Source organism: Phacochoerus africanus, chromosome X, assembly GCF_016906955.1.
Source record: "Phacochoerus africanus isolate WHEZ1 chromosome X, ROS_Pafr_v1, whole genome shotgun sequence".
NCBI lineage: Eukaryota > Metazoa > Chordata > Mammalia > Artiodactyla > Suidae > Phacochoerus > Phacochoerus africanus.
The window spans coordinates 63,133,237-63,159,438 of record NC_062560.1 but is presented as its reverse complement, the minus strand read 5'-3'; the positions used below and the strand labels follow the sequence as shown (position 1 = coordinate 63,159,438).

The following is a 26,202-nucleotide window of genomic DNA, read 5'->3' as shown; positions in this document are numbered from 1 at the left end:
TCAATAAATGGTACTATTTATTGTGGAGAACTGGGTTGCCACATATAAAAGAATGAAACTAGAACACAATCTCACATCATACACAAAAATAAACTCAAAATAGGTTAAAGATTTGAGTCAAGAGTTCCTGTAGTGGCTCAGTGGTAACAAGCCTGACTAGGATCCATGGGGACACAGTTCAATCCCTGGCCCTGCTCAGTGGGTTAAGGATCCAAGGTTGATGTGAGATGCAGAATAGGTCACAGGCACATCTTGGACCTGGCATTGCTGTGGCTGTGGCTTAGGTTGGCAGCTACAGCCCTGATTGGACCTCTAGCCTGAGAACATCCATATGCCGTGGGTGCAGTCCTAAAAAAACCAAACCAAACCAAACAAAAAGACTTGAGTCTTTAAGTCTTTTAAGACCTTGAAACCATAAAATTCTAGAACAAAACAGGATTTACACACTTTGACATCAGTCGCAGCAACATCTCTCCCCAGGCAAGGGCAACGAAGGCAAAAACTAACAAAAGAGACTATATCAAACTAGAAAGCTTCTGCACAGCAAAGGAAACCATCAATAAAACTAAAAGACAACCTACCAAGTAGAAGACATTTGAAAATTTATATAAGGAGGTAAATACCAAAAATATATAGAGAACTCATCAACTCAACAACAACAAAACAAACAACCCCATTAAAAATAAGCAGAGGAACTACAGATATTTTTCCAAAGAAGACATACAAATGGCCAACAGGAACATGAAAAGATGTTCGACATTACTAATTATTAGGGAAATGCAAATCAGAACCACAATGAGATTTCATATTATGCTAGTTAGAATGGCTATTATAAAAAATGGAAGAAATATCAACTGTTAGAGAAGATGTGGGGAAAAAGGAATCCAATACACTGCTGGTGGAATGTAAAATGGTGCAGTCACTATAGGAAACAAAATAGAGATTCCTCAAATAATTGAGAACAGAGCTATCAAATAATCCAGTTATTACACTTCTGGGTATTATCCAAAGAATACAAAACACTAATTCAAAAGACACTTGTGCCCCTGTGTTCACTGCAGCATTACTTACAATAGCCAAAATATGGAAACAACCAAAGTGCCTATCAACAGATGAATGAGTGGAAAAGATGTAGTATATACATATATATATATATATATATATGTAGTATACCATGTATATAAATATATAAAGTACCATATATATTATATATATGTAATATAGTGGGGTATTGATAAGCCAGAAAATTTTCCATTTGGAATTACATGGATAGACCTTGAGGGTATCATGTTAAGTGACATAAGTCAGACAAAGACAAATGCCATATGATTTCACTCATATATGGACTATAAAAAGAAAAAAAATGAACTGAGCAAAAACAAGCACATAAATACAGAGCACAAAGTAGTTGTGCCAGAGTAGAAGGGGGTTAGAAGGGAAAAATGGGTAAAGATGGTCAAATGTATGGTAATGGATGGGAACAAAAGTTTTGGTGGAGAGTATGGTGTAGTGTATACAGAAATCAAAATACAATGTTGTACATATGAAACATATAATGTTATAAACAAATTATCACCTCAATAAATTTTTTAAAAATTTCTAAATGATCCATAGGTTTAAGAGGAATCTCAGGGAGTTCCCTTGTGGTGCAGAGGATTAAGGATCTGGAACTGTCACTGCTGCAGCTAGGGTAGCTGCTGTGGTATGGGTGTGATCCTGGCATGGGAATTTCTGCATGCCACTGGCATGGCCAAAAAAATAGAGAGGAATCTCAAGAGAAATTTTTACGTATTTTTAACTAAATGAAAATGAAAATTCATCTGATCCAAATTTGTGTAGCATATAAACACTGGTTAGATGGCAATTTATAGCTTTAAATATATTAAAAATAAGAATAATCTAAAATGAATAACCTGTTTCCCCCTTAGTAAACTAGAGAAACAAAAGTTAATTAAACCTAAGACAAAAAGAAGAAAAATAATTTTAAAGTGGTACAGAAATCAATGAAATCGAATACAGGAAATACCAGATAAATTAATACAACCAAAAGTCGATTCTTTGAAACAATCAGAAAAAATGATAAAACTTCTAGCCTGGTCAACCATAAGAGAGGACATAAAACATCAATGTCAGGAATAAAAGAGGGTCCATCATCACTGATTCTAAGACATTAAAATGATAACAAGGGGCATTAAAATGATAACAAGTGTCTATGAACAATCTATGCTCACAAATTTGATATCTTAGGTGAAATGGACCAATTCCTTGAAAATTCACTCAAGGAGCTATAGATAACTTGATTAGTCCTATATCTGAAATAAATTGAATACGAAATTTAGAACTTTTTGTTTTTATTTTTTTGCTTTTTAGTGCTGCACCCCCCCTCCCCGGCATGTAGATGTTCCCAGCCTATGGGTCTAATCAGAGTTACAGCTGCTGGCCCACACCATAGCCACAACAACGCAAGATCCGAGCCACATCTATGACCTACACCACAGCTCACAGCAATGCCAGATCCTTAACCCACTGAGCAAGGCCAGGGATCGAACCTGCAACCTCATGGTTCCTAATCAGATTTGTTTCTGCTGCGCAATGATGGGAACTCCAGAAATTTTTTAATGGAAGAAGAAGTCTGGCCAAGATGGTTTTACTGAAGAGTTATAACAAATATTTAAGGATGAAAGAACATTAGTTCTACACAATTCTGTTCAGAAAATATGTATTGTGTTGATATGGTATAAAATCTCAAATTTTTCATCAGCATAGTTAGTAAAAATGAACAGATTATCTGGAAGCTGTAGGACAACTTCAAGTTTCCTAACATATGTATAATAATGATTCCTAAAGGAAAAGTCATAAAAATAACTGAAGAAATAAAGGCCAAAAATTTTCCAAGCCTGTTTGAAAAGTATGTACTCACAGACACTGGAGGATCAACAAACTCCAACTATAAGGAACATGAAGAGAACTGCATAAATGTCCATCAAAATAAAATTACTCGAGAGTATCTATAAGAGAGAAATCTTTAACACAGAGAAAAAAAGTCATATTACATTAAGAAAAACACAGAGTTCCCATTGTGGCACAGCAGAAACAAATCTGACCAGGAAGAATGAGTTGCAGGTTTGGTCCCTGGCCTCGCTCAGTGGGTTAAGGATCCAGAGTTGCTATGATCTGTGGTGTAGATCACAGACGCGGCTCTGATCTAGCATTGCTGTGGCTGTGGTGTAGGCCGGCAGCAACAGCTCCGATTGGACCCTTAGACTGGGAACCTCCACATGCTATAGGTGCGGCCCTAAAAAGCAAAAAAAAAAAAAAAAAAGATAGAAAAGAAAGAAAAAAGAGAAAAGAAAAAACAGATGCGTATGTTAGCAGATTTCTTGTCAAAAAATTTGCAAGTGAAAAGACAGGAAAGCAACATTTTTAAAATGGTGAAAGGAAATTGTCATATTCAAAATCTGTGCTAGGCAAGGAGAGCTTTCAAGTAAGAAGGTAATGAAGCTCCCGTTGTGACTCCATGGGTTAAGGACACGATCTTTTCTCTGTGGCTGAGGTTGCAGGTTCTAATCCTAGCATCACTCTGTGGGTTAAGGATCCGGTGTTGCTACAAGCTGCAGCATCAGTTGCAGATTAGCTTGGATCTGGAGTTGCTGTGGCTGTGGCATGGGCCCCAGCTGCAGGTCTGATTTGACCCTTATCCTGGGAACTTCCATATGCCACAGGTGTGGCCGTAAAAAGGAAAAAAGGCAAAATAATGGTTTTTTAAACATTCAAAAACTCAAATAATTAATTACCAGAAAGCTGTAAGAAATATTGAAGTCCTTTAGTCAGGGCAAAATGTTACCAGATGTAAAAATATTATCAACTATTTAAAACTAATAATACATGATTGGGAGTTCCCGTCGTGGCTCAGTGGTTAATGAATCCGACTAGGAACCATGAGGTTGCGGGTTCAATCCCTGGCCTTGCTCAGTGGGTTAAGGCTCTGGCGTTGCTGCGAGCTGTGGTGTAGGTCGCAGACATGGCTCGGATCCCACGTTGCTGTGGCTGTGGCATAGGCCGGCAGCTACAGCTCTGATTAGACCCCTAGCCTGGGAACCTCCATATGCTGCGGGAGAGGCCCTAGAAAAGGCAAAAGAAACAAAAAGAAAAAAAAAGAGGTAAAAATAATAATGCATGATTGGGATTGCAACATACATATTATAAGTAAAATATATGGCAAAAGTAGCACAAAGGTCAGGAGAGGAGAAAGGAAGTATACTATTGTAATGCTCAAATGTGAAGTTAGTGATGTCCCTTGAAATTATACATTGAAAGTGATAAGATAAAAATGTATAATATAAACCTTAAAACAACCAGTGAATTTATGAAACAATGGAGGAGACATTTGATAGGGGTATGTTATGGGCTTTGAGTCATTAAAGATTCCACCTAGGATGAGCCCAACAGTTTGATGGAAGTCAACATGATGAATGAGTCCAATTGTGAGGCTGAAATCAACACTGAGAATGAGTCCAGCTAAAGTTCTAAAATCATTATCAGGAGTGAGTTCAGATGTTGAGATTGACCGTCAGTTCATAACAGAATTTAATGAAATGTGAGACCATGGACCTCAATAGTTTGTAATAATTTGGAGTTGAATTTAAGACCTTGAGACATAATGCTTCATTCATCACTAAATCCTAGAAATGTATGAATGTATTTGTATAAAGAGGAGCAGAATGACTAAAAAGAGGCTGCTATTTTATCATCATACTGAAAATGTAATAATCCCCACATATGACTTTTCATTGCCCTGTCAACAGTGATCTGACGTATATATTGAGAGACAAGATCTGGGAACTGGGATATTAATTCAAGATGCTTAAACAATGTGGCACGCTGCAATTATATGCAGTGCCTCCCGGGCTGTGTGAATCCTTTGTGAATATTACTTTTGTTTATTATTTATTTATTTTTATGGCCTCACCTGCAGCATATTGAAGTTCTCTGGCCAGGGGTTGAATAGGAGCTGCACCTGCTTGCCTAGGCCACAGCCACAGCAACACAGGATTCAAGCAACATCTGCAGATTTTGGCAACACCAGATCCTTAACCCACTCAACAAGGCCAGGGATTGAACCAACATCCTCACAGAGATAATATCAGGTCTTCAACCACTGAGCTACAATGGGAACTTCTCCTTTGTGAATTTTAGATAGCTACTAGGGACTGCTTTAAACACTGCCAGTGAAGTGGGAATGAAATTATGGTTCCATCTAGTGCTTGGCTACAGCAGTGTTGTTGAAGAGACCAAATAAGTATGAGTGGCAACACAGCCAAAATAGAGTTTGGCACCCATTCTACTTCCAAGTGGAGTATCCCAGGCACAGGTTAATACCCAAAGTAGGCATAACTAGGCTATGATTAAGTCAGGATGTAAAAAAAAAAAACAAAAAACAAAAAACATGTGCATTATGTGGGTACTAGAACCTGATGTACTAGAGAGTTACTGACCAGATGGGCATAGTGTGAACTAGGGTTGTTGTCCACATTCCAGGTGATTGTAGATAGGCAGAGCCTGCATTGCTTAGTGGAAGAAGCTCCTAGGTGACCAATTTTAATTATTGGCTGTTTCTGCTGTACACTTAGCTGTGGGTGTGAGTCCTAGAGCTATGATCTCAACTTAGTGAGTGAGATCATTATTGACATTATTTTTAAACATCTTTAGTAGCCATAAACTATTGGCAAAGCTTTTACTTAGGGATATCATATCATTATTTTCGTCATCATCATCATCATCATGCCAGAATAGCTCTAAGAGATACCAGAGGGACATTTAATAGTGAGTGGATCACAACTAACAACCCAGCCTTGCTCTAGTTTCTACTCATCTTGGATAAGGCAAGAACAAAAAATTAGGTAGAGGAAAGGGAAGAGAGTCATGTAAGAATACCTAGTTTAATGTGACATTTGTAAACCTTGATATACTAAGTGTCACCACTGAGGGCAAGGAAAGACAGTTGAGGTGTTTTCAGTGCATTTCAATAAAGAGTAGGAGGCCACAAAGCTGAGGATTTAGTAAAATGAAGGCCAATGGAACGAAAAAGACCACTCAGGACATCATTTTTCCCCTCATTTCAGTAATATTTGTTTAAGCAATCCATTGTGACATTGTAAGACTGGCTGCTTTGAGCCAAAAGAGAAAATGAAAGTTTGATTAAATGCCTTGTTCATGGAACCAGTGTTGTGTATTTCGAGAATTAAGGTGAGTGCATTGGACACTGTCAATAATATCTAGAATCCAAAGGGGATAAGGAGTGTTTAGTGAACCAATGTCAGGTTTAACAGCTGCGTGTCTAGTGGAATTGGTAAGATGCAAGTATAGGTATCTACCACCTTAGGCTGGAAAGAAGGGGCACTAATTATTAATAAGAAACATATGAAAGTAGAACTCTCACTAGTAAAAATAAATATATAACAAAGATAGTGTATTCATCACTTAGGAAGCTAGTATAAAGGTTAAGAGAAAAAGTAGTAAAAATAACTATGAATACATAATTAGTAAAGAGACACACAGGATAAAAAGATGTAAAATGTAAAAAAGTTTAAAAAGATGTAAAATATGATATTAAAAGCATAACATATGGTGGGTGGGGGAGAGTAAAAAGGTAAAGCTTTGGAATGTTTACAAACTTAAGTTTCTATCAGCTTAAAATAGACTGTTGTTATATGTGTGCTTTATTCTAACCAAAAATCAAAAATCTATAGTAGATACAAAAACATAAAGAGAAAAGGGTCTGAGTATAACACTAATGAAAGTCATTAAGCCACAAAGGAAAAGAGCAAAAAAGAAGAAAGAGACAGAAGGACTAAAAACAAATTAGAAAACAACAGTTAACAAAATGGCAACAAGTACACACCAGTCAATAATTGCCTTAAAAGTAAATGGACTAAATGCTCCAACCAAAAGATGTAAAGTGGCTAAATGGATTAAAAAACAAGACCCATGTATATACTGCCTATAAGAGACTTATTGCAGACTTAAGGACACACAGAGACTGAAAGTGAAGAGACAGAAAAATAAATTCCATGCAAATGGAAACCAAAATAAGCTAGGATACATATTAATATATATGTATATGTACATCAAGAAATGTAGACTTAGGAATTCCCATCATGGCGCAGTGGTTAACGAAGCCGACTAGGAAACATGAGGTTGCGGGTTCAATCCCTGGCCTTGCTCAGTGGGTTAAGGATTCGTCATTGCCATGAGCTGTGGTGTAGGTGGCAGACGCGGCTCGGATCTGGCATTGCTGCGGCTCTGGTGTAGGCTGGTGGCTACAGCTCTGATTAGACCCCCAGCCTGGGAACCTCCATATGCCACGAGAGGGGTCCAAGAAATGGCAAAAAGACAAAAAAAAAAAAGAAAGAAAAAGAAAAGAAATATAGACTTAAAAATAAAGACTGTTAAAAAAAAACACACACACAAGAGAAGGGCATTATATAATGATGAAGAGGTCAATCTAACAAATGGATATAACATTTCTAAATACATATGTACAAAACACAGAAACACCTAAATATATGAAGCAAACATTAATAGACATAAAGGAGAAAATAGATAGCAATACAAGAATAGTAGGGACTTTAATACCCCACTTACATCAATGGATAGATCATCCAAACAGAAACTCAATAAGATAATTTTGACTTTAGGAATTCCCGTCATGGCGCAGTGATTAACGAATCCGACTAGGAACCATGAGGTTGCGGTTCGGTCCCTGCCCTTGCTCAGTGGGTTAACGATCTGGCGTTGCCGTGAGCTGTGGTGTAGGTTGCAGACGTGGCTCGGATCCTGCATTTCTGTGGCTCTGGCGTAGTCTGGTGGCTACAGCTCCGATTCGACCCCTAGCCTGGGAACCTCCATATGCCATGGGAGCGGCCCAAGAAATGGCAAAAATACCAAAAAAAAAAAAAAGATAATTTTGACTTTAAATGACATGAGAAACCGGGTGGGTGGAACAGATATACAAAACATTTCATCTAAAAGAAACAATACACATTCTTCTCAATGGCATAAAGAACATTTACCAGAATAGTTATGTCAGGCCACAAAACGAGTCAATAAATTTAAGATGTTTGAAATCATACAAAGAAAGCACTTTCTCCAACCTACAATGGTATGAAACTTGAAACCAATTACAAGAAGAAAACTGGAAAATTCCCAAGTATGTGGATATTAAACAACATGCTACTGAAAAACGAATGGGTCAAAGAAGAAATCAGAAGAGAAATTTTTAAAAATCTACAGCTAGATAAAATAGGAAATAGGAAAAACTTATGGGATGCAATAAAAGTAGTTCTAAAAAGGAAGTTCATAGTGATAAATGTCTACATGAAGAAACAGGAAACGTCTGAAATAAACTGTCTACTTTTACCCCTAAAGGACTAGAGAAAGAACAAATAAAGCCCCAAGTTAGTAAAAGGAAGGAAATAACAAACAGAATAGAAATAAATGAAATAGTGATTAAGGAAACAATACAAAAATCATGGAAACTAAGATCCGATTTTTTGAAAAAGTAAACAAATGAGTAAATCTTTAGTGAGATCCACCAGGAGAAAAAGAGAGAGGACAAACATAACGGACACAAATAAAATCAGAAATGAAAGAGGAAATATTACAGCTGATACCACAGAAATAGAACACGAGACTACTACAATTATTTGCCAACAAATAGGACAATTTAGAAAAAAAATGGATAAATTCCTAAAAACATAAAACCTACCGAGAAGGAATGATAAATTAAAATTAGAACAAACTGATTAATAGTAAGGAGATTGAATCAACAATTAAAAACTTCCCAACAAACAAAAGTCCAAAAACAGAGAGCATCACTGGTGAATTATACCAAATATTGAGAAAAGATTTAATATCAGTCATTCTGAAACAGTTTCAAAAATAGAACAGGAAGGAACACTTTCAGACTGATTTTACAGGGTCAGCATTACCCTGATAGCATAATCAGACAAGGAAAACACAAGGAAAGAAAATTACAGACCAATATCCACAATGAACATAGATGCAAAAATCCTCAACAAAATATTAGCAAACCGCATTTAAGAATACATTAAAAGAATCATACATAATGATAAAATGGGATTTATTACAGGGAGGCAAGGATGATTCCACGTCTGTAAAAACAGTCAATGTAATACACCACAAAAACAAGCATTGATCAAGATCTCTTACTACATATCAGCAAAATCTGATATGAAACGGGTGACTGATCAAAAAGTAACCTTAAGGAAAATCTAGAGGAAAACATACAGAAACCTGTTCTGACCTTATGTTGGGTCGTGTGTGTTCTTAGAAACAACACAATAAATCTGATCAAGGGCTGTTATCCCAATTATAGAGTGAGAACTTTCAACACTCGATGCTAAGAATACCAAAAAACCCAGTTAAAAGTGGACAAAAGACGAGAACAGACACTTTACCGTGTGTCCATGGATGGGAACTAAGCACGTGAACACGTGTTCCACATCCCTGGTCAATTAGACAAATGCAGCTAAAAAACCACCATCTGATAGCACCACGCAACTCTTGAAACAGCTAAAATTTCTGAAGACTCTCCATAGCAAGTGTGAGCTAGGATGTGATGGAACGGAAACCATCATCCACCACTGATGGAAATGTAAAATGTACAACTGCCTTGGAAAACTTTTTTTGTAGTTACTGAAAAGTGAAATACAAACTTACCACATGACTCAGCCTTTCCAATCCTAGGTATTTATTTACCCAAACCAAATGAAAGCATACATCCACACAAAACTTGTGCATGGATGTTCGTAGTAGCTTTATAGGCCATAACACCAGGTTAGAAATATCCCACATGTGTACCAGCGGGTGAAGGGATAAAGAAACTGCCATACATTTACACAGCAGAATATTCGTTTGCAATAAATATTAATGAGCTATTGATGCATGGATGAATCTCAAAATAATTACTCTTATTGAAAGAAGCCAGACCCACAAAAGTTCATATCACAATGTGTGTGCCTGTGTGTATGCGTGCGTGACAATCATAAATTGTGCACTATTCCAGAAAATGCAAAATCATCTAACAGTGTTTGTTTCTGGTGATGGGGAGGGAGGTGTCAGAGAGCATGGTGGTGGTGGGGAGAGCGGAGAAGTTAAAAGGGGCCTGAGGAAAAGTTTCCTCTCTTAATGATGAAGATAATTTCATGGGTCATGTGTCAAAACATATCAAATTGTGTGCTTTAAACATGTGCATTTTGTCATATGTCAGTTACACTTTAATAAAGCTGTTAAACAATCAAAACCAGAAAGAGCCTCACTGACCCGTGGGACAATACCAAGTCACCAAACGTACATGTAATTGGTGTTGCTGAAGAGAAAAGAGGGAGTGAGGAAGGGACAGAAAAACATTTAAGGATAAAATGGCAGGAAATGTTGCAAAATAGGGGGCAAAACCATCAACTCACATCCCCAAGAATGCCTATGAATTCCAAGCCGGAAACAAAATGAAAGGCCCGTTAAAGCCCACCATAAATTAATTTCTTTCAAATAAACATAAATTTTTAAAAGCAGGCTGAGAATAAAAAGACACATTACAGAAAGGGGGGGGGGCGGCGAAAGCAGGAATGACTTTTGTCTTCCTGTCTGCAAAAATTAAAAATAAATCTGAAACAATCAGGGCATTGTTGCCTAAATTCCAGTTTGTCCCTGGTGCAGATTTTAATAAGAGAGAATTAATTTAATCTACGTGTTTTAACCTGTTCTGTGAATGGAGAAAGTCACAGAAAAATGCAACTTTTTTGGAGACAAAATTAAATGTCAGGAAAATGTCAATCTGTTTTTATAGATTTGTATGAGCTCGAGAAAAGTGTGGGGGGAAAAAAATCAGATAATTTTTCATCTGAAGCCTGGGATTGGTGGGGATTTTGAAAGTTAAGGTGACTGATTGTCAACCATTACTCATACATCCCCAAGCTGTTCCACCTGTTTTAACAGCATGGGTTAACTTGGCAACGGTTATAGATTCTGAGAACTCGCAAGAGAGGAGCTTAATGTAGAATAACATAGTGGTCACCAAGTCCAACTCTGGAACGAGACTTTCTTTCAGTCAATCCCCGGCTCTGCCATTTACACCATAGGAGACCTTGCCTGTTATTTAAGTCCTCGCTGCCAAAGTTTTCCCAGGTATAAAATAGAGTTTATAAGAACACTCATTTTAGGAATTGTAATAGGATTAAACCGTTTAATGATCAATTGCCTGGCAACAATTTAATCGTGTGTGGGGCGGGAGAGGGGAGAAAGGGGGGGAGGGGGGAGGGAGGGAGAGAGACTGAAGCATAGGTCAAATATAAATCAAACTCAAATGTGGCAGACCTTTCAGAAGTTACCTACACTCAGTGAAGAAATATGGCCCTGTGGTCAACATTGTTCATTAAAAGGTAAAAAGCTTTTCAAAAGAGAAAATGTTTTTAGGTTTCCAAAAGTGGACGTAAATGATTATGAGTCTCGTTAGGAGAGGATGCAGAGAGGAGGAAGAGAGGTGGTTGAAGGAAGGGAAGGATAGAAGTGGTACTATCTTCATTCTATGGAAAGAAAGAAAAGCTAAAGGAACTAAAGCGTAGGCGAGAAACTGAGGGTTAAGTATATCATTGAAAGTTACTAGGGCCACTCAGAGAGGAACTAAACCACCAAAGAAGGTATAAAATCTAGAGAGAAAGAAAGTGAGGGCAGATTGAAGACCTGTGAGTGAGTTGAATTCTCTTCTCTAAGCAGAATGTGGTCACTTGAAGACAGCTAAAGTTGATGAAATGCTGAAATAGCAGATTTAGCCCTTTATTTAGATGTAAGAAGGTAACTGCCAAAACAATGCAGGTGGGAATTATTAAAATCACCTACCCTGGGAAGCATAGCTGGGGAGTGGGAAGTGATGGGGCATCAGGCCTTTGCTTGTTCAGCACAAACTTCTTTGGACTCTTTGGTCATCACTCTTTTACTGACCATGTGTAGGACTTCCTTTCAGTAAGAACACTTTATTTTTGAGCATGGTGTGTATGGGAGGAGGTCTCAAAGCGAAACACTATGCCTTTAGCCAGGAAGGCTGCACCACATGGAAGGAGATTTCATTGTACATCTATGCTGCACAGTGAAAGCTTAAGTTGCTCGGCAACTCACGGTAATGAAGATCAGTGGCTCACGGGCCACCTGCCTGTGAAGGTGTCATAGCACAATTGTGAATGTTGGCAGTGGTGTTCCAGAGACATCATGGAGACTTTGAGATGCATTCAGTACCGTACAGCAAAGAAAGCGGGGGGGGGGGGTGTTGCCTTATAGTAATTTATCTCCAACATGGTCCCCAAAGGGGGCTAGAAGGAAGGAGTAGCATTTGAGGGAAAATGCCACTCTGACGCAACACCCTGTCCTGATGAGATAGTATTATCAAATCTTCTGGGTGGCAGCTTTCATGTGTTGACTTGCAAGGCCCTCGGACCTCTGGGAAATAAATAAATGGGTCATCAAAGGTCCTAAGGTCAAGAGAACGAAGAAAAACCTGAATGGGAGGATGAGCTAAGTGAGTTCAGCCCAAAGAAGCAGGCACTTGCCTAGAGTAAAATCTAGCCAATAACCTGGGCTATAACCCAGAGGATCAGGGTCCCTCTGAGCTGACACCTTGCTCCTGGCTAGAGAGAAAATGCCAAGCTTCCTTGGGCTCCAGAAAGGAGAAACATTGCGCTTTCAAAAACCAGCTGAACAAGGATATCCCCAGGACAGAGGGAACCGATATTAACAATAAGGAATCTCTTGTGTTGGGCATTGAATGCATGCCAGGCGTTGTGAGAAACATTTTCCAAACATTATCACGTCTTTTCATCCTTGCAAATATCCATCCCATGGTACAGACGAGGACTCCAAAGCTCACAAAACCAACAAAACAGGGAAAACAACCTGACAAAGGTAAGCACAGCTATTAAAGGAATGGCCTGGGGTGGGTGTACCTACAGGCGCATTGTTTTCTAAGATCACACCTGTAAGCTGCCTAAGATTATGACAAAGAAGGGTGTTAAAATTTTAAGCATACATTGGAAGGAGAATCTGTTCCCAGAGGAAAAAATATCTGAAATTCTACATAAAATCCATCAGTGGAGACAGCCCCTTGTTCTTGGTTCCTAAGTATGGTTGGGGCAAAACTACTTGGTTTTTTTTTGTTTGGTTGGTTGCTTTGCTTTTGGGGGCCGCACCAAAAAACCTCCATGTGCCACCGCCATATGTCATAGGGCAGCATATGGAGGTTCCCAGGCTAGGGGTCCGGTCGGAGCTACAGCTGCCGGCCTACACCACAGCCACAGCAACGCAGGATCTGAGCCGCGTCTGCGACCTACGCCACAGCTCACGGCAATGCCGGATCCCGAACCCACTGAGCGAAGCCAGGGATCCAACCCGCGACCTCATGGTTCCTAGTCAGATTCATTTCCTCTGTGCCACGACGGGGACTCCAAAACCACTTGTTTTAAGTATACATCTGCCTACATATAGATATATGTGAATTTATATCTATTTAAAAATTCATATCTATATCTCTATAAATATATTTATTATATTTAATTTAATAGATATACATATATTTAAAAACCACCCTCGGAACCTTCAATAGGGTTTCTGAAATTCACACTCAAACACATGCCGAGAAGTTCCCGTTGTGGCTCAGCAGAAACAAATCTGACCTTTATCCATGAGGACACGGGTTCGATCCCTGGCCTTGCTCAGTGGGTTCAGGATCTGACGTTGCCGAGCACTGTGGCGCAGGTCGCAGACGCGACTCGGATCTGGCATTGTGATGGCTGTGGCTGTGGCCAGCAGCTACTGCTCTGATTCGACCCCTGGCCTGGGAGCCTCCATATGCCATGGGTGTGGCCCTAAAAAGACTGAATAAACAAACAAACAAACAAACAAACAAACAAATAAAAAGCACATGCCGAGGTTTAGAGCAGTTAAGCGTTTTGCTCTGGACTCTGCCTCCAAGTCCATCAGACTCCAAGGCCCATGTTCTTTGAGCAATTTTGGCCCAGGAATTCAGGAACATACAAGAACCGCTAGGGTAGGCATCTTCATTTCTTATGACCATCCTGAGCCCCAATATCATCACTTATGTTCTCTTTTGAGGACCTTGTTTACTTCTGAGAGCACGGGGAGGTTGGCAAGGGCCTGGTTGTGCAGCTCATTATATTTAAGTCATGTTGAGGGGTTTGCACTTCAGGTGAGGTGAAGCGGGAAACCCTTCTGGGGTGTTGAGTAGGGGAGGCAAAAGGCACCATTCCTTTTCAGAAAGATCATTCTGGCTCCTGGATGGAAAGGAAGCTTGGTGGAAGTGGGAGACCAGTGAGGAGGCTTGGCAGAAACCCATGAGAGGCATGATGGTAGACTCTGGTGAAGCTGGAGAGGTTCCAGTGGGGTTTCGGAGGTAGAAGTGATAGAAACGGCCAAAGGATGAGATAGTGGCCAGAGGAAGATGTGGCAGTGGGAGAGGAAGGAAATAAGGGTGCCCCTCCATTCTTATTTCACTTGACTACCTCAGAGGAAGCAGGTGCTATTCCTTGAGAAGAGCAAGGCTTCTGTGGGAGGAGCCAAGTTAGGGAGGGTAGGGGACTGGAGATAAAAGCAGCTCAGGGGTTCCATTTTTGTCGTTTTAGGATGAAATGCCTAGGAGACCTCATGTCTCTCCCCATCTCCCCGCGTGACCTGCCCCCCCCCCCCCACAACACACACAAAAGGGCCATATGTGGTTCCCTTCTCTGCAATGTGCTTTCCTCATTTAATAACAGCATATTTTGCAACTTCCTGTAAGCCACCCCTTATAGACAGAACTCATGCTTGTTAACGTTTGCATAATGATCCACAGAATGGCTTCACCACAATGTCTTCAGTCCTTCCCCAACCTACCAGTGCTTGCTATGTATCCTAGTTTGCCCAGTAGGAAATCTTTGGTGATAAGCCTGCTCCCGTGTGTGGCCTGATGCCCTGGGGCTCTTATTTCTACCGGGTCGGCTCTCATTCCATCTCTACTGCCCTGTGACGCCTTGCTGTATAAGGAACCAAAGGGCCATTTGCTAAATGTGTTGTATTTACTCAGGACAACTCAATAACCATAGGTCTCATTTTTTAAATACCTGGGGCACATCCAAACACTTTCCAACTCTTCCTAAAGAAAAGCCTAAGGCTGCTTTGTTGTTGTTGTTGGCTTTGTTCTTGTTTTGTTGTTGTTGTTGTCGTTGACATAATTACATGTCATCATTCATTCATTCATATATTCATAATTCATATATTTATTCGGGGGAGTTTGGGGGCAGTGTGAGTTGATGAAAACAGCTTCCCTGCTACAAAATACAGGTATGCTTTCATTCTCTGTTCCCCTGAGCATTCCTCCTACAGCTATGTCCATGAGAAATTCATGGGAAGAGATTTATGTAGATCCCTGTTTTCAGCATTTTGATTCTTTTTTCTTTTTTTTTTCTTTTGCCGAGAGCGTTGATCTGTCCCTCTCCCCGTTGGTACCCGCTCCCACCCCCTACCTTCTTCTGTGACTTCTATTCCTTCCCCCTTGCTCTCTGACCCACACCCCCATTTCCTTTCTATTGCTCCCTCCAGTTGGGAAGAGGGAGGTGGGCCATATGAAATGGAAGAGCAGTGCTGGCTCCAAACGCTCTTTGGATGTCTCTGTATCTGAATCTATCTCTTTTTAAAGCTCCACCTTGAAACGAACAGCAAGAGAAATTGAAACTCTAGCACACAAAAGTCCTTGTTGTTCCCTCTTGAGCCAACCCCCAACCCCCACGTGCACATACAACCAATAGCACTGATAGCAAGGCCTGAGGGAGGACACCGAGGCTGGACCATGCAAAGTCTTGGAGAAAAGTCAGGTTTGGGGCTGGCCCGTTCTCCATCCAGTCCTTCTCAGTCTCTTCTGCTGGCTCGTCATCCTCAACCCAGTTTCTTCTACATGTTGGGCATGTCTCCGGGAATAGCTCTGCACCGTCTTCTGCCAGTACTCTCTCTAGGTGATTCTGTCCAGTCCCGTGGCTTTAAATACTATCTGTGTCCTGTTGTCCCAACAATTCTCTTTTTGCAGACAACCCAGAGAGTGGGGTTCTCCAGACTTCAGACCCTTCACATGTACAAATGGGAGCTCTTGACACGCACCCCCAACTGTCTGTCTCCCCTCTCCAAATCTACCCCATCCACTCCTGGTATAGTCTATGACCATACCTAACACACCCCTGACCAAGCCTTGCAAGAAAATACTCTCCTAGTAACCATTCATTTCTTAAGTGCGTTCACCAACTGCCTTCAACCCACCAGCAAGTGATGTCTGTTCCCATTCCAAAATATCACGTGAATGAACCCATGCACTATGCTGCAAATTCATGCTGCCAGTCTGGGGCAAGCCACTGCCTCTCCCAATGAGACTACTGCAAGAGGGTCTGAACTGGCCTCCCTGCTTTGTTTTGTGCCCTGCCCACTTGCAGTGTTCTCCACGGAGAGCAGCCAGAGAGAAATTATTGAATCTAATTAGATCACGGCCCTCCCTTGATTCAATCCTCTCTCTGGCTCCCCGGAGCTCCTTGAATGAAAACCAAACTCTTCCTCCTGGCTCCTTCCCACCACTGCACTGTCCTTTGTTCCCTCCGTCCCCGCTCTCGCTGGGCTCCAGCCACACTGACATCCTTCCTGCCCCTACAGTGCCCCTCTTTTCTGCCACCAGGCCAGAGCAATTGCAGTTCTCCCTGCTGGACAGGTTGTCCCTCTGTTTCCCAGCGGGACTGGCCACATATCACTCTCCTCGGAAAGCCTGTCCCTGACCTTTGCCGCTTCTCCTAGGCTCTGGGGAATATGTACCAAATCGACTCACTTATTTCCCTGAGGGCAGCCCTGGCAACCTTTAAGTGCTTTTACATTTTCTGCCATGTTTATTGCCTGTCTTCCCCGCTAGAAAATAAGTTCCTCAGGTGCAAGGACTCTACCTAGAACAACACCTGGTACAACGGAGGCCCTCCATAAATACTTGTTGAATCGCTGCCTGAATGAAACAAGGAACACTTCCTCCCCAAAGAAAGGGACCTTTCCCTCCCTCTCCTGACACCGCATGGGGGGTGGGGGGTGGGGGTCTTCACTTTTGCGTCCATCACAGCAACTAGTAGTCGGAACACCTTTGATTGCAGATGTGACCAGGAACTGAAGAAAAAGGAGAGGGGGACGCCATGGAGGCCTCTGTGAGAAAGGGCTGCGAGAGCATTCCCCAGCTGCTCTCCTTGTCACTGTACTGGCCCTGGTGCTCTTGCTGGAGGGTCAGGGGCCTAGAGACTGTCTCCTGGTTTGACAGGTTTGGGGATTCACTGGCCACAGCATGACTTTGCTGAACCTCTTTCTCTTCCCGTTTCACCGACTTTTGTTGGCCCTGTGGGGTGGAAGTCAAAGCCAGACAAAGAGATCTCGTTGAGTCCCGGTCCTTGAATTGGTCCCTCTTGTCATTCTGTCTCCAAACAATGGGCCGAGAAGTTCTTCTCATCTTGTCCTGTTGTCTCGACAATCCTCACATCCTCTCCTCCTAGCAATCATGGCTTCCCCCTTAGCCTCTGGCTCCTCGGGTCCCTCCTGGATGGCCACCCAGAATGGTGAGGCACAGCTCATCTGCCTCCTGCAACTTAGACCCCCAAGAGATGGCTCCTAAGAGTGGCGACAGTGACCACCTTGGTCAAGGTCCCAGCTGCAGAGCAGGCTTTTCCTAAGTCTCGGCCACTTCCTTTGGCTGGCACTAGCCCTGTCTAGTCGCAGAGGGCTAGACCGCGCAAGCTGGCGAGGTACATGTCTGTATGTCTGCTTCTCAGCCATCTTGGGATGCTTTCCAGCCAGCGATGAGAGAGTTCTCACTGCCTCCTCAACCCAGTTCTGATGCTTCAGGGTTGTTCTGTCATGTGCAGTGGCCCAGGTCCAGCCAACGCTGCCACCATGGAAAACAGCTTTATTGACCCAAGGAAGGTGGAGGGGCGGGGGTGAGGGGGAGGAGAGAAAATGTTCGGGGCAGATGAAACTCCGTGGCTACCACAGGCCAATCACAGAAGGTATAGCCCTCGGCTGGCATTTCTCTTACTTGTATGGGCAGCCTGAGCTTTAGTGGAGTGAGACGTCCTGAACGAAGGCACTGTGATTTGATCACTTTTTATATCTGACCCCAAAGTCCACGGTTCAATGCCTGATCACAGCAAGTGTGAAACCTCTATTCATGGAAGGAAAGGAGGGACTGAGGGAAGCGTTGTTCTGACTCTTTTGGAACTCGTCACATCTGACTGTCTTCTTTTTGTTCTGTCCACTCCATCTCAGTTTGGGTGTGCGTGTGCCTGTGTGCGTGCATGGGCACACACACATTTATGTGTGTATTGAGGGGTCCCCCTCCCCCCAGTTTTACTGAGATATAACTGATATACAACACCGTATACGTTTAAAGTGTACAACGTAAGGATTTGATATACATACGCGTATCACTAAGTGATTACCACAAAAGTTTAATGAACTTCATCACCTCAGTTAGTTACATTTCGTTTCCCCCTTGTAATGAGGACTTTTCAGATCTACTCTCTCAGCTGTGTTCTGTATCGATGTTGAATTTGTACCCTTTCTAAAGATCTGATTATACCGAGCCCCTCCTTGAATGTGCTCAGTGGGGTCCATGAGCTTGGGTCTAGAGCACCCAAGCAAGCACCTTAGCTTGCTTTGCAGGGTCCTGCACCTTCCCGCCCTCTTTTGCCACCTATTCCTGGGGGCCATGAGCCCTGTCCAGGCCAGATAATTAGGCATAACCAGAAGTGACCAGGCGTGTGCTAAGCATGCCTCAGGACCTTGGACACACACCAATCCCTCTATCTGGCATGTCTTCCCTCCTGCCTCAACATGGTGGTGGACGGCTACTCATCTTTCAGAGTTCATGGGCAAGGGGGTGGGGGTGTCCATCTTCTCTGCAGCCTCGCTTGTTTCCTACGGGGAAGAGTTAGTGGCTGGGTCCCCCTTTCTGGAAGAAGTGGGACTCTAGCCTCTGCTGCACTCTAAGGGTGGACTGCCGTCTATCCCCTCAGCATTTGGCCCTGTGTGGCCTCTCTGTTCCCACAACCCACACTACTCACCTTTTCACACCCTGCCCCATACTCCAACGCATCAACATTCACTGCTCACTTTTCGCATTGCCTGTCTCTGAGCCCTCAGTGCCAAGTACTTGGTAAGGCTTCCACAAATACGAGCTGGTGAACCGGGAGAAGACACCTCATTGTAGAGAGAGCCCAGGTTTTGTTTTTGTTTCCAACATAGATGTGCATTTCTTGGTTCATGTTGGAAACCTCAGCACCTTGGGCACAGAGCCAAGAACAAACTAGTGCCTGGCTCCGGACCAGGCCCTGTCCCCAGCCCTTGATTTGGCTTTCCTCACCTATATCATGGAGCACGGCACTAAGGACGGGGTGCTGGTCTTGATTCCCTCACTTCCAGGCTTCATGAATTGAGACCGGGTGGGTGGGAGGGGTTGAGGGAGGCTGAAGAACCTCAGGTCCCTAGTTCTTCCAAAGTCTGGAGCAGGGACAGGGTTTCCAGGGGGGACCGTCTGCTCCCGAGGTCAACCTCAAAGCCAGTCTGTTTCCTCCTGCCTCCCAGACCCCTGTATCCCTAGGGACCCAGCTCCATAAATATTCGTGGCATGGCATTAGGGATGAATGGATACGTGTTGCTGTGTTCCTTATTTCCTCTTTTGCAAGTGTTGCAGAGGAGGGAAAGAGCTGGAAAAGGGGGAGGGATCTCTGAGAAAATGGGTCAGCAGGCTGCAGGGGGAGCTTGCCCCACCTGCCCCAGCTTCAGCTCGGAACAGGAGTTGTCGCTGTGGTGGCAGTGATGCTGGAGAGAGAGAGAGAGAGAGAGAGAGAGAGAGAGAGAGAGAGAGAGAGAGAGAGAGAGAGAGAGAGAGAGAGAGAGAGAGAGTGTGTGTGTGTGTGTGTGTGTGTGTGTGTGTGTGTGTGTGTGTGTGGTGTTGAAGTGGGTAGAGCCCCCGAGCGTGAGAAAACCATTTTTCTTGGCTTTGTTTGGACCAGCCAAGTGTATTCTCAACAGCCACCCACCCTCCCTCGCAAGGTGCTTGATTGAGTCATTTAGACGTTCTTTGGGGGAGAGGAGGAATAAAACCAAGCTCCCTACATCTAAACCCCTATTCCCTTGGTCCACCTGGAGCCCTTCCCCTTGGCTCCCTCTTCATACACACCCAGGCGATCCAAGAGGCTGAGGGCTCACACCCCCCCGCCCCCCAACCCCAAGCCTCCCGCTCCCGCCCCCTCCCACCGCCCGCGGCCCCGCAGCCCCGCAGCAGCCACAGGGGGAACCAAAGAGACAGAAGCCTTCCCAGCTGCCCGGACCACAGACGCCAACACCCCCCCGCCCCCCACCACACGCCGCCCGCCCGCGCCCCGCACGCTAGCCCACGACCGAGCGGCGGCGGCGGCAGCGGCAGCGGCGGCAGCAGCAGCAGCAGGCTGCAGGCTGCGGCGACTCGCACCGGTGCGCTCCTGGCAGCGCTCGCCATCGCAGGTGATTGGGACTCCCCAGATCGGCTCGCCCGGGATCCCTCTCCCCAGCTCGCGCTCGCGCCCCCAGCCCGGGTTCCGGGGCCCACCCACCCTCCTGCTCTCCTGCTCTCCTGCTCTCCTGCCCTCCTGCCCTCCTGCCCTCTCCCGCCTCTCTGCCCCCCCCCCAGCTCGCGGGAAGGGAGGTCGCGGCAGCGGCCCGGCGGCACCGGCGACCGTGGCGACAGCGGCGAGAGTGGCGGCAGCGGTGGCAGCGGCGGCTGCGGCGGCGGCGGAGGCTGCGGCGGCGACCGTGGCAGAGGCGGTGGCGGAGGCCTCTGTGGCGGAGGCGGAAGCAGAGGTGGAGGCTGAGGTGGAGGCCGAGGCCTCAGTAGTGGAGGCAGTGGCGGAGGCCACCCTGGGGGAGGCGGCGGCAGCCCTGGCGGAGGAGGAGGCGAAGGCCGCCCTGGCGGCAGCGGCCGTAGCGGTGGCGGAGGCCAGCGCGGCCGAAGCCGCTGCCGCCGCCGCCGCAGCAGCAGAGGCTGCGGCGCCCCCCTTGGGGGAGGCCGATGCGGATGCGGATGCCGAGGTGGCGGCAGCGGTAGCGGCGGCGGCGGCGGCGGCGGCGGCGGCTGCCGCCGCGGATGCAGATGCGGATGTGGAGACGGGCGGGGGCTCCGAGGGAAACCCGGACTTTCCTATGGCCTCGCTCTATGTGGGCGACCTGCACCCTGAGGTGACGGAGGCAATGCTGTATGAGAAGTTCAGCCCGGCCGGGCCCATCCTCTCCATCCGCATCTGCAGGGACAAGATCACCCGCCGCTCGTTGGGCTATGCATATGTCAACTACCAGCAACCGGTGGACGCCAAGCGGGCCCTGGAGACCCTGAACTTTGATGTCATTAAGGGCAGGCCAGTGCGCATCATGTGGTCCCAGCGGGACCCCTCGCTCCGCAAGAGCGGGGTGGGCAACGTCTTCATCAAGAACCTGGGCAAGACCATCGACAACAAGGCTCTGTACAACATCTTCTCGGCGTTCGGCAACATCCTCTCCTGCAAAGTGGCCTGCGACGAAAAGGGGCCCAAGGGCTACGGGTTCGTGCACTTCCAGAAGCAGGAGTCCGCCGAGCGCGCCATCGACGCGATGAATGGCATGTTCCTGAACTACCGCAAAATTTTCGTTGGGAGATTCAAGTCGCATAAAGAACGAGAGGCCGAAAGGGGAGCCTGGGCCAGACAGTCCACCAGTGCTGACGTCAAGGATTTCGAGGAAGACACCGACGAGGAGGCCACCTTGCGATGAAGACATCCCAGGAGCGAGCCAGCCAGCAGAGCCAAGCCTTGGCTCCCACCCGGTTTACAACCCCCCTTTGCCTCCCCCACCCCCAACCCACCAGCAGTATATTGTATTGGGAGTGCAGGTCTCTCGCTCTCTCGCTCTCGCTATCTCGCTCTCTGTCCGTCTCTCTCTCTCCCCCCTTCCACCTTGCCTCCCTCCATCTCTCCCTCCCTCCCTCTCTGTCTCTCTCCCCTGCCCTCTCGTGCCCCCTCCCCCTTCCCCCACACCCACCTTGGATCTTGTGAATAACCTTGCTAATCTGTGCCACTTGATAGGTTAAAGCCTGCCTCTTCTCCTTGTGGTTTGGTTTAAAAAGCACTTTCTCTCTTTGTTTATTGCACAGGTGATACAATTTCATGGTAGGAACATCAGGAAGGAGAAGGAAGTCAGATGAGGGAAAACCAAGAGAGCAATTGCTCCCCATGACCCTACTACCCAGAGACAACCACTTTTACCTTTTTGGTGTGCTCTTTATCCAGGCTCTCTTTTCTCCCTCTCTCTCCTGCCCTTCCTCACCTCCCCCCCCCCCTTCACCTTCCCCTTTAACACACTGTTATAGAATGGTTCATGTATGTGGTGTTTCTTAACCTGCTTTTTCAAAAACAAAAACCAAACAAAAATCAACCCACTGAACTCCTTTCCATGTTATTCAACAGGCTTCAGAAACATAATCTTCGGTGCCTGCAGAGTGTATCAATGGACCCTATCGTTTCTGTAATCATTCCCGCATTGTTGGACATTCAGGTGGTGCCTAGTTCTTTCCGTGTTTAAACCCAGCACTGTGTATACTCTGATGAGTGAATTCTTCCTTGTCAAGCCAAATCTTCGCTAGCATACCGGATGATCTTAATTGTGGACTTGCAGGATCCACATGTGGACATTTTAAAGACCTTTCCTGTGTGTTGCCAAATGGCCCCTTCATAAGCATTGTACTGATTTGCATTCATGCCAGCCAGCTCAGCTAGTAAAAAGAGTATGCCCATTTTCCCTGCATAGTCTCCTGGTCACTGGCACTGACGTGTGTGTGTGTGTGTGTGTGTGTGTGTGTGTGTGTGCGCGCGCCTGTGTGTGTGTGTGTCTGTGTCTGTGTTGGCCAGCTTGATGGGCTGCAAATGGTATTTCGCTGTCCTTGGTTGTTTTGCTGAATTTAAATATTGTTTATCACCTCCTTCCCCTGTGCCTACTTCCTGCCCTTTTCCCCATTGTCAGAAAAATAATTCAGCTTCATTGCAGGAAAAAAAAAAAAATCGCAAAGCAGACTAGTTAACAGAAGAAAATTATTGTCACCGGTAATCAATCCTAATGACCACCCCTATCTTCCTGAAGCATTTTCATCTATACTTGTCTAATATTTTCTAAGAATTACTGAAACATTTTGGCTGTATCGCTCTAGTATTTTTTGTATTCATATATCACGTATGTATATAATATGTACATACTGTTTTTATACCTGCTTTTCACACATGCATTTGTGTGTATATATATGTATATTTATACACACACATACCCTTGAACTTCATTTCATGTCATTAAAGATACTTTTAAAATATTTTCTCTTGCTGTTAATGTTTCATTGAATTAATGACTTAACAGGTGGTTATATGTATGTACATACATATCCGTGTCTGTTCTCTTTGTGTGTGTATATTGTATATATAGTTTAACTACTTCTTCATTGTTGTACATCTAGGTTGTTTTTCCTTTTTCTTTATTCAAACCAAGCTACCTAGTGCATTATATGGCACTATTCTTGCTGACTTTCCAGTTCTTTTCTTAATTAAATATTGCAAAAAAATTTAAATATCAAAAGATACCAGCAGTTTGGTGAGGGATTGCATTATTAACTGGCTGTCTGTAGAGATACTATAAGTTTAACTTTGTAAGCTGCACGAGCATTTTAAGAGGACCTGGATTACCTGTGTTATTTTCTGCACTTGGTATTGCAATCATTTCTGAATTTTCCAAATATTTTGTCAGGGAATTAGGATCTTTTAAAAGTTTATTATTTTAAACATAATTTATACAATCTTTACATGATTATAATATAAATATTTTAATTGTTAATATAACAAAAGAAAGTCACTACTTTTACCACTACTTGACAAAATACATGTTTAACTAGTAGATATCTACATACCTTTATATTTATAATAAAATATGCATTGTTTCATTGGAGGGTATTTTCACTTTAATATTTCTCTGTGACCATTTTTCTAAATCATTAAATATTCTCCTTGAATTCTGTTGTTACATAATATTCCATCAGAGGGACGAGCTATAATTTCTACAACCAAGCATCCTTGGGGTATATTTAAAATAGTTCTGATATCTTTCATGTAAGATCAATTCTGTAATGAACACCTTTGTACCTGAATGTCTTGGAATATTTCAATGGAATTGTGGATTGATATGTATAGACGTGTCAAATATTTTTCTTGGTCTTCTACCACGTGTTTCTCCCTTAATTTCTTTATCAACCAATACTGTGGAAGAGTGCACATATGTTGCCCAGCTTCTTTTTTTATAATTTTTTTTTATTTTCCCACTGTACAGCAAGGGGGTCAGGTTATCCTTACATGTATACATTACAATTACATTTTTCCCCCAGCCTTTCTTCTGTTGCAACATGAGTATCTAGACAAAGTTCTCAATGCTATTCAGCAGGATCTCCTTGTAAATCTATTCTAAGTTGTGTCTGATAAGCCCAAGCTCCCGATCCCTCCCACTCCCTCCCCCTCCCATCAGGCAGCCACAAGTCTTTTCATGACTTTCTTTTCTGTGGAGATGTTCATTTGTGCTGGATATTAGATTCCAGTTATAAGTGATATCATATGGTATTTGTCTTTGTCTTTCTGGCTCATTTCACTCAGTATGAGATTCTCTAGCTCCATCCATGTTGCTGCAAATGGCATGATGTCGTTCTTTTTTATGGCTGAGTAGTATTCCATTGTGTACATATACCACCTCTTCCGAATCCAATCATCTGTCGATGGACATTTGGCTTGTTTCCATGTCTTGGCTATTGTGAATAGTGCTGCAATGAACATGCAGGTGCACGTGTCTCTTTTAAGTAGAGTTTTGTCCGGATAGATGCCCAAGAGTGGGATTGCGGGGTCATATGGAAGTTCTATGTATGGGTTTCTAAGGTATCTCCAGACTGTTCTCCATAGTGGCTGTACCAGTTGACATTCCCACCAACAGTGCAGGAGGGTTCCCTTTTCTCCACAGCCCCTCCAGCACTTGTTATTTGTGGATTTATTAATGATGGCCATTCTGACTGGTGTGAGGTGATATCTCATGGTAGTTTTGATTGGCATTGCTCTTATAACCAGCGATGTTGAGCATTTTTTCATGTGTTTGCTGGCCATCTGTATATCTTCCTTGGAGAACAGTCTGCTTAGGTCTTTTGCCCATTTTTCCATTGGCTGATTGGCTTTTTTGCTGTTGGGTTGTATACGTTGTTTGTATATTCTAGAGATTAAGCCCTTGTCGGTTGCATCATTTGAAACTGTTTTCTCCCATTCTGAAAGTTGTCTTTTTGTTTTCTTTTGGGTTTCCTTTGCTGTGCAAAAGCTTTTCAGTTTGATGAGGTCCCATGGGTGTATTTTTGCTCTAATTTCGATTGCTTTGGGAGACTGACCTGAGAAAATATTCATGATGTTGATGTCAGAGAGTGTTTTGCCTATGTTTTCTTCTAGGAGTTTGATGGTGTCCTGTCGTATATTTAAGTCTTTCAGCCATTTTGAGTGTATTTTGGTGCGTGGTGTGAGGGTGTGTTCTAGTTTCATTGCTTTGCATGCAGCTGTCCAGGTTTCCCAGCAATGCTTGCTGAATAGACTTTCTTTTTCCCATTTTATGTTCTTGCCTCCCTTGTCAATGATTAATGGACCATAGGTGTCAGGGTTTATTTCTGGATTCTCTATTCTGTTCCATTGGTCTGTCTGTCTGTTTTGATACCAGTACCACACTGTTTTGATGACTGTGGCTTTGTAGTATTTCTTGAAGTCTGGGAGAGTGATGCCTCCTGCTTGGTTTCTGTTTCTCAGGATTGCTTTGGCGATTCTGGGTCTTTTGTGGTTCCATCTAAATGTTTGGATTGTTTGTTCTAGTTCTGTGAAAAATGTCCTGGGTCATTGGATAGGGATTGCATTGAATCTGTAGATTGCTTTGGGTAGTATGGCCGTTTTTACAATATTGATTTTCCCAATCCAGGAACATGGAATATCTTTCCATTTCTTTACATATTCTTTGATTTCTTTG

The 26,202-nt window shown here is 43.7% G+C and overlaps 1 protein-coding gene across 1 annotated transcript; it reads left to right on the top strand.

Annotated features, from left to right (window-relative positions):
* The first annotated feature begins 21,177 nt into the window (after positions 1-21,177).
* LOC125118316 (polyadenylate-binding protein 1-like 2) lies at positions 21,178-22,927 on the top strand. The gene has a single exon (XM_047764621.1). It carries the CDS (start codon positions 21,304-21,306, stop codon positions 21,904-21,906), a length of 603 nt encoding a protein of 200 aa, XP_047620577.1. The 5' UTR covers positions 21,178-21,303; the 3' UTR covers positions 21,907-22,927.
* Positions 22,928-26,202: the final 3,275 nt, after the last annotated feature.

What these genes read in the sequence shown, in the direction of transcription:
- LOC125118316 (XM_047764621.1), top strand. Translation starts at nt 21,304, where the DNA reads ATGGCCTCGCTCTATGTGGGCGACCTGCACCCTGAGGTGACGGAGGCA.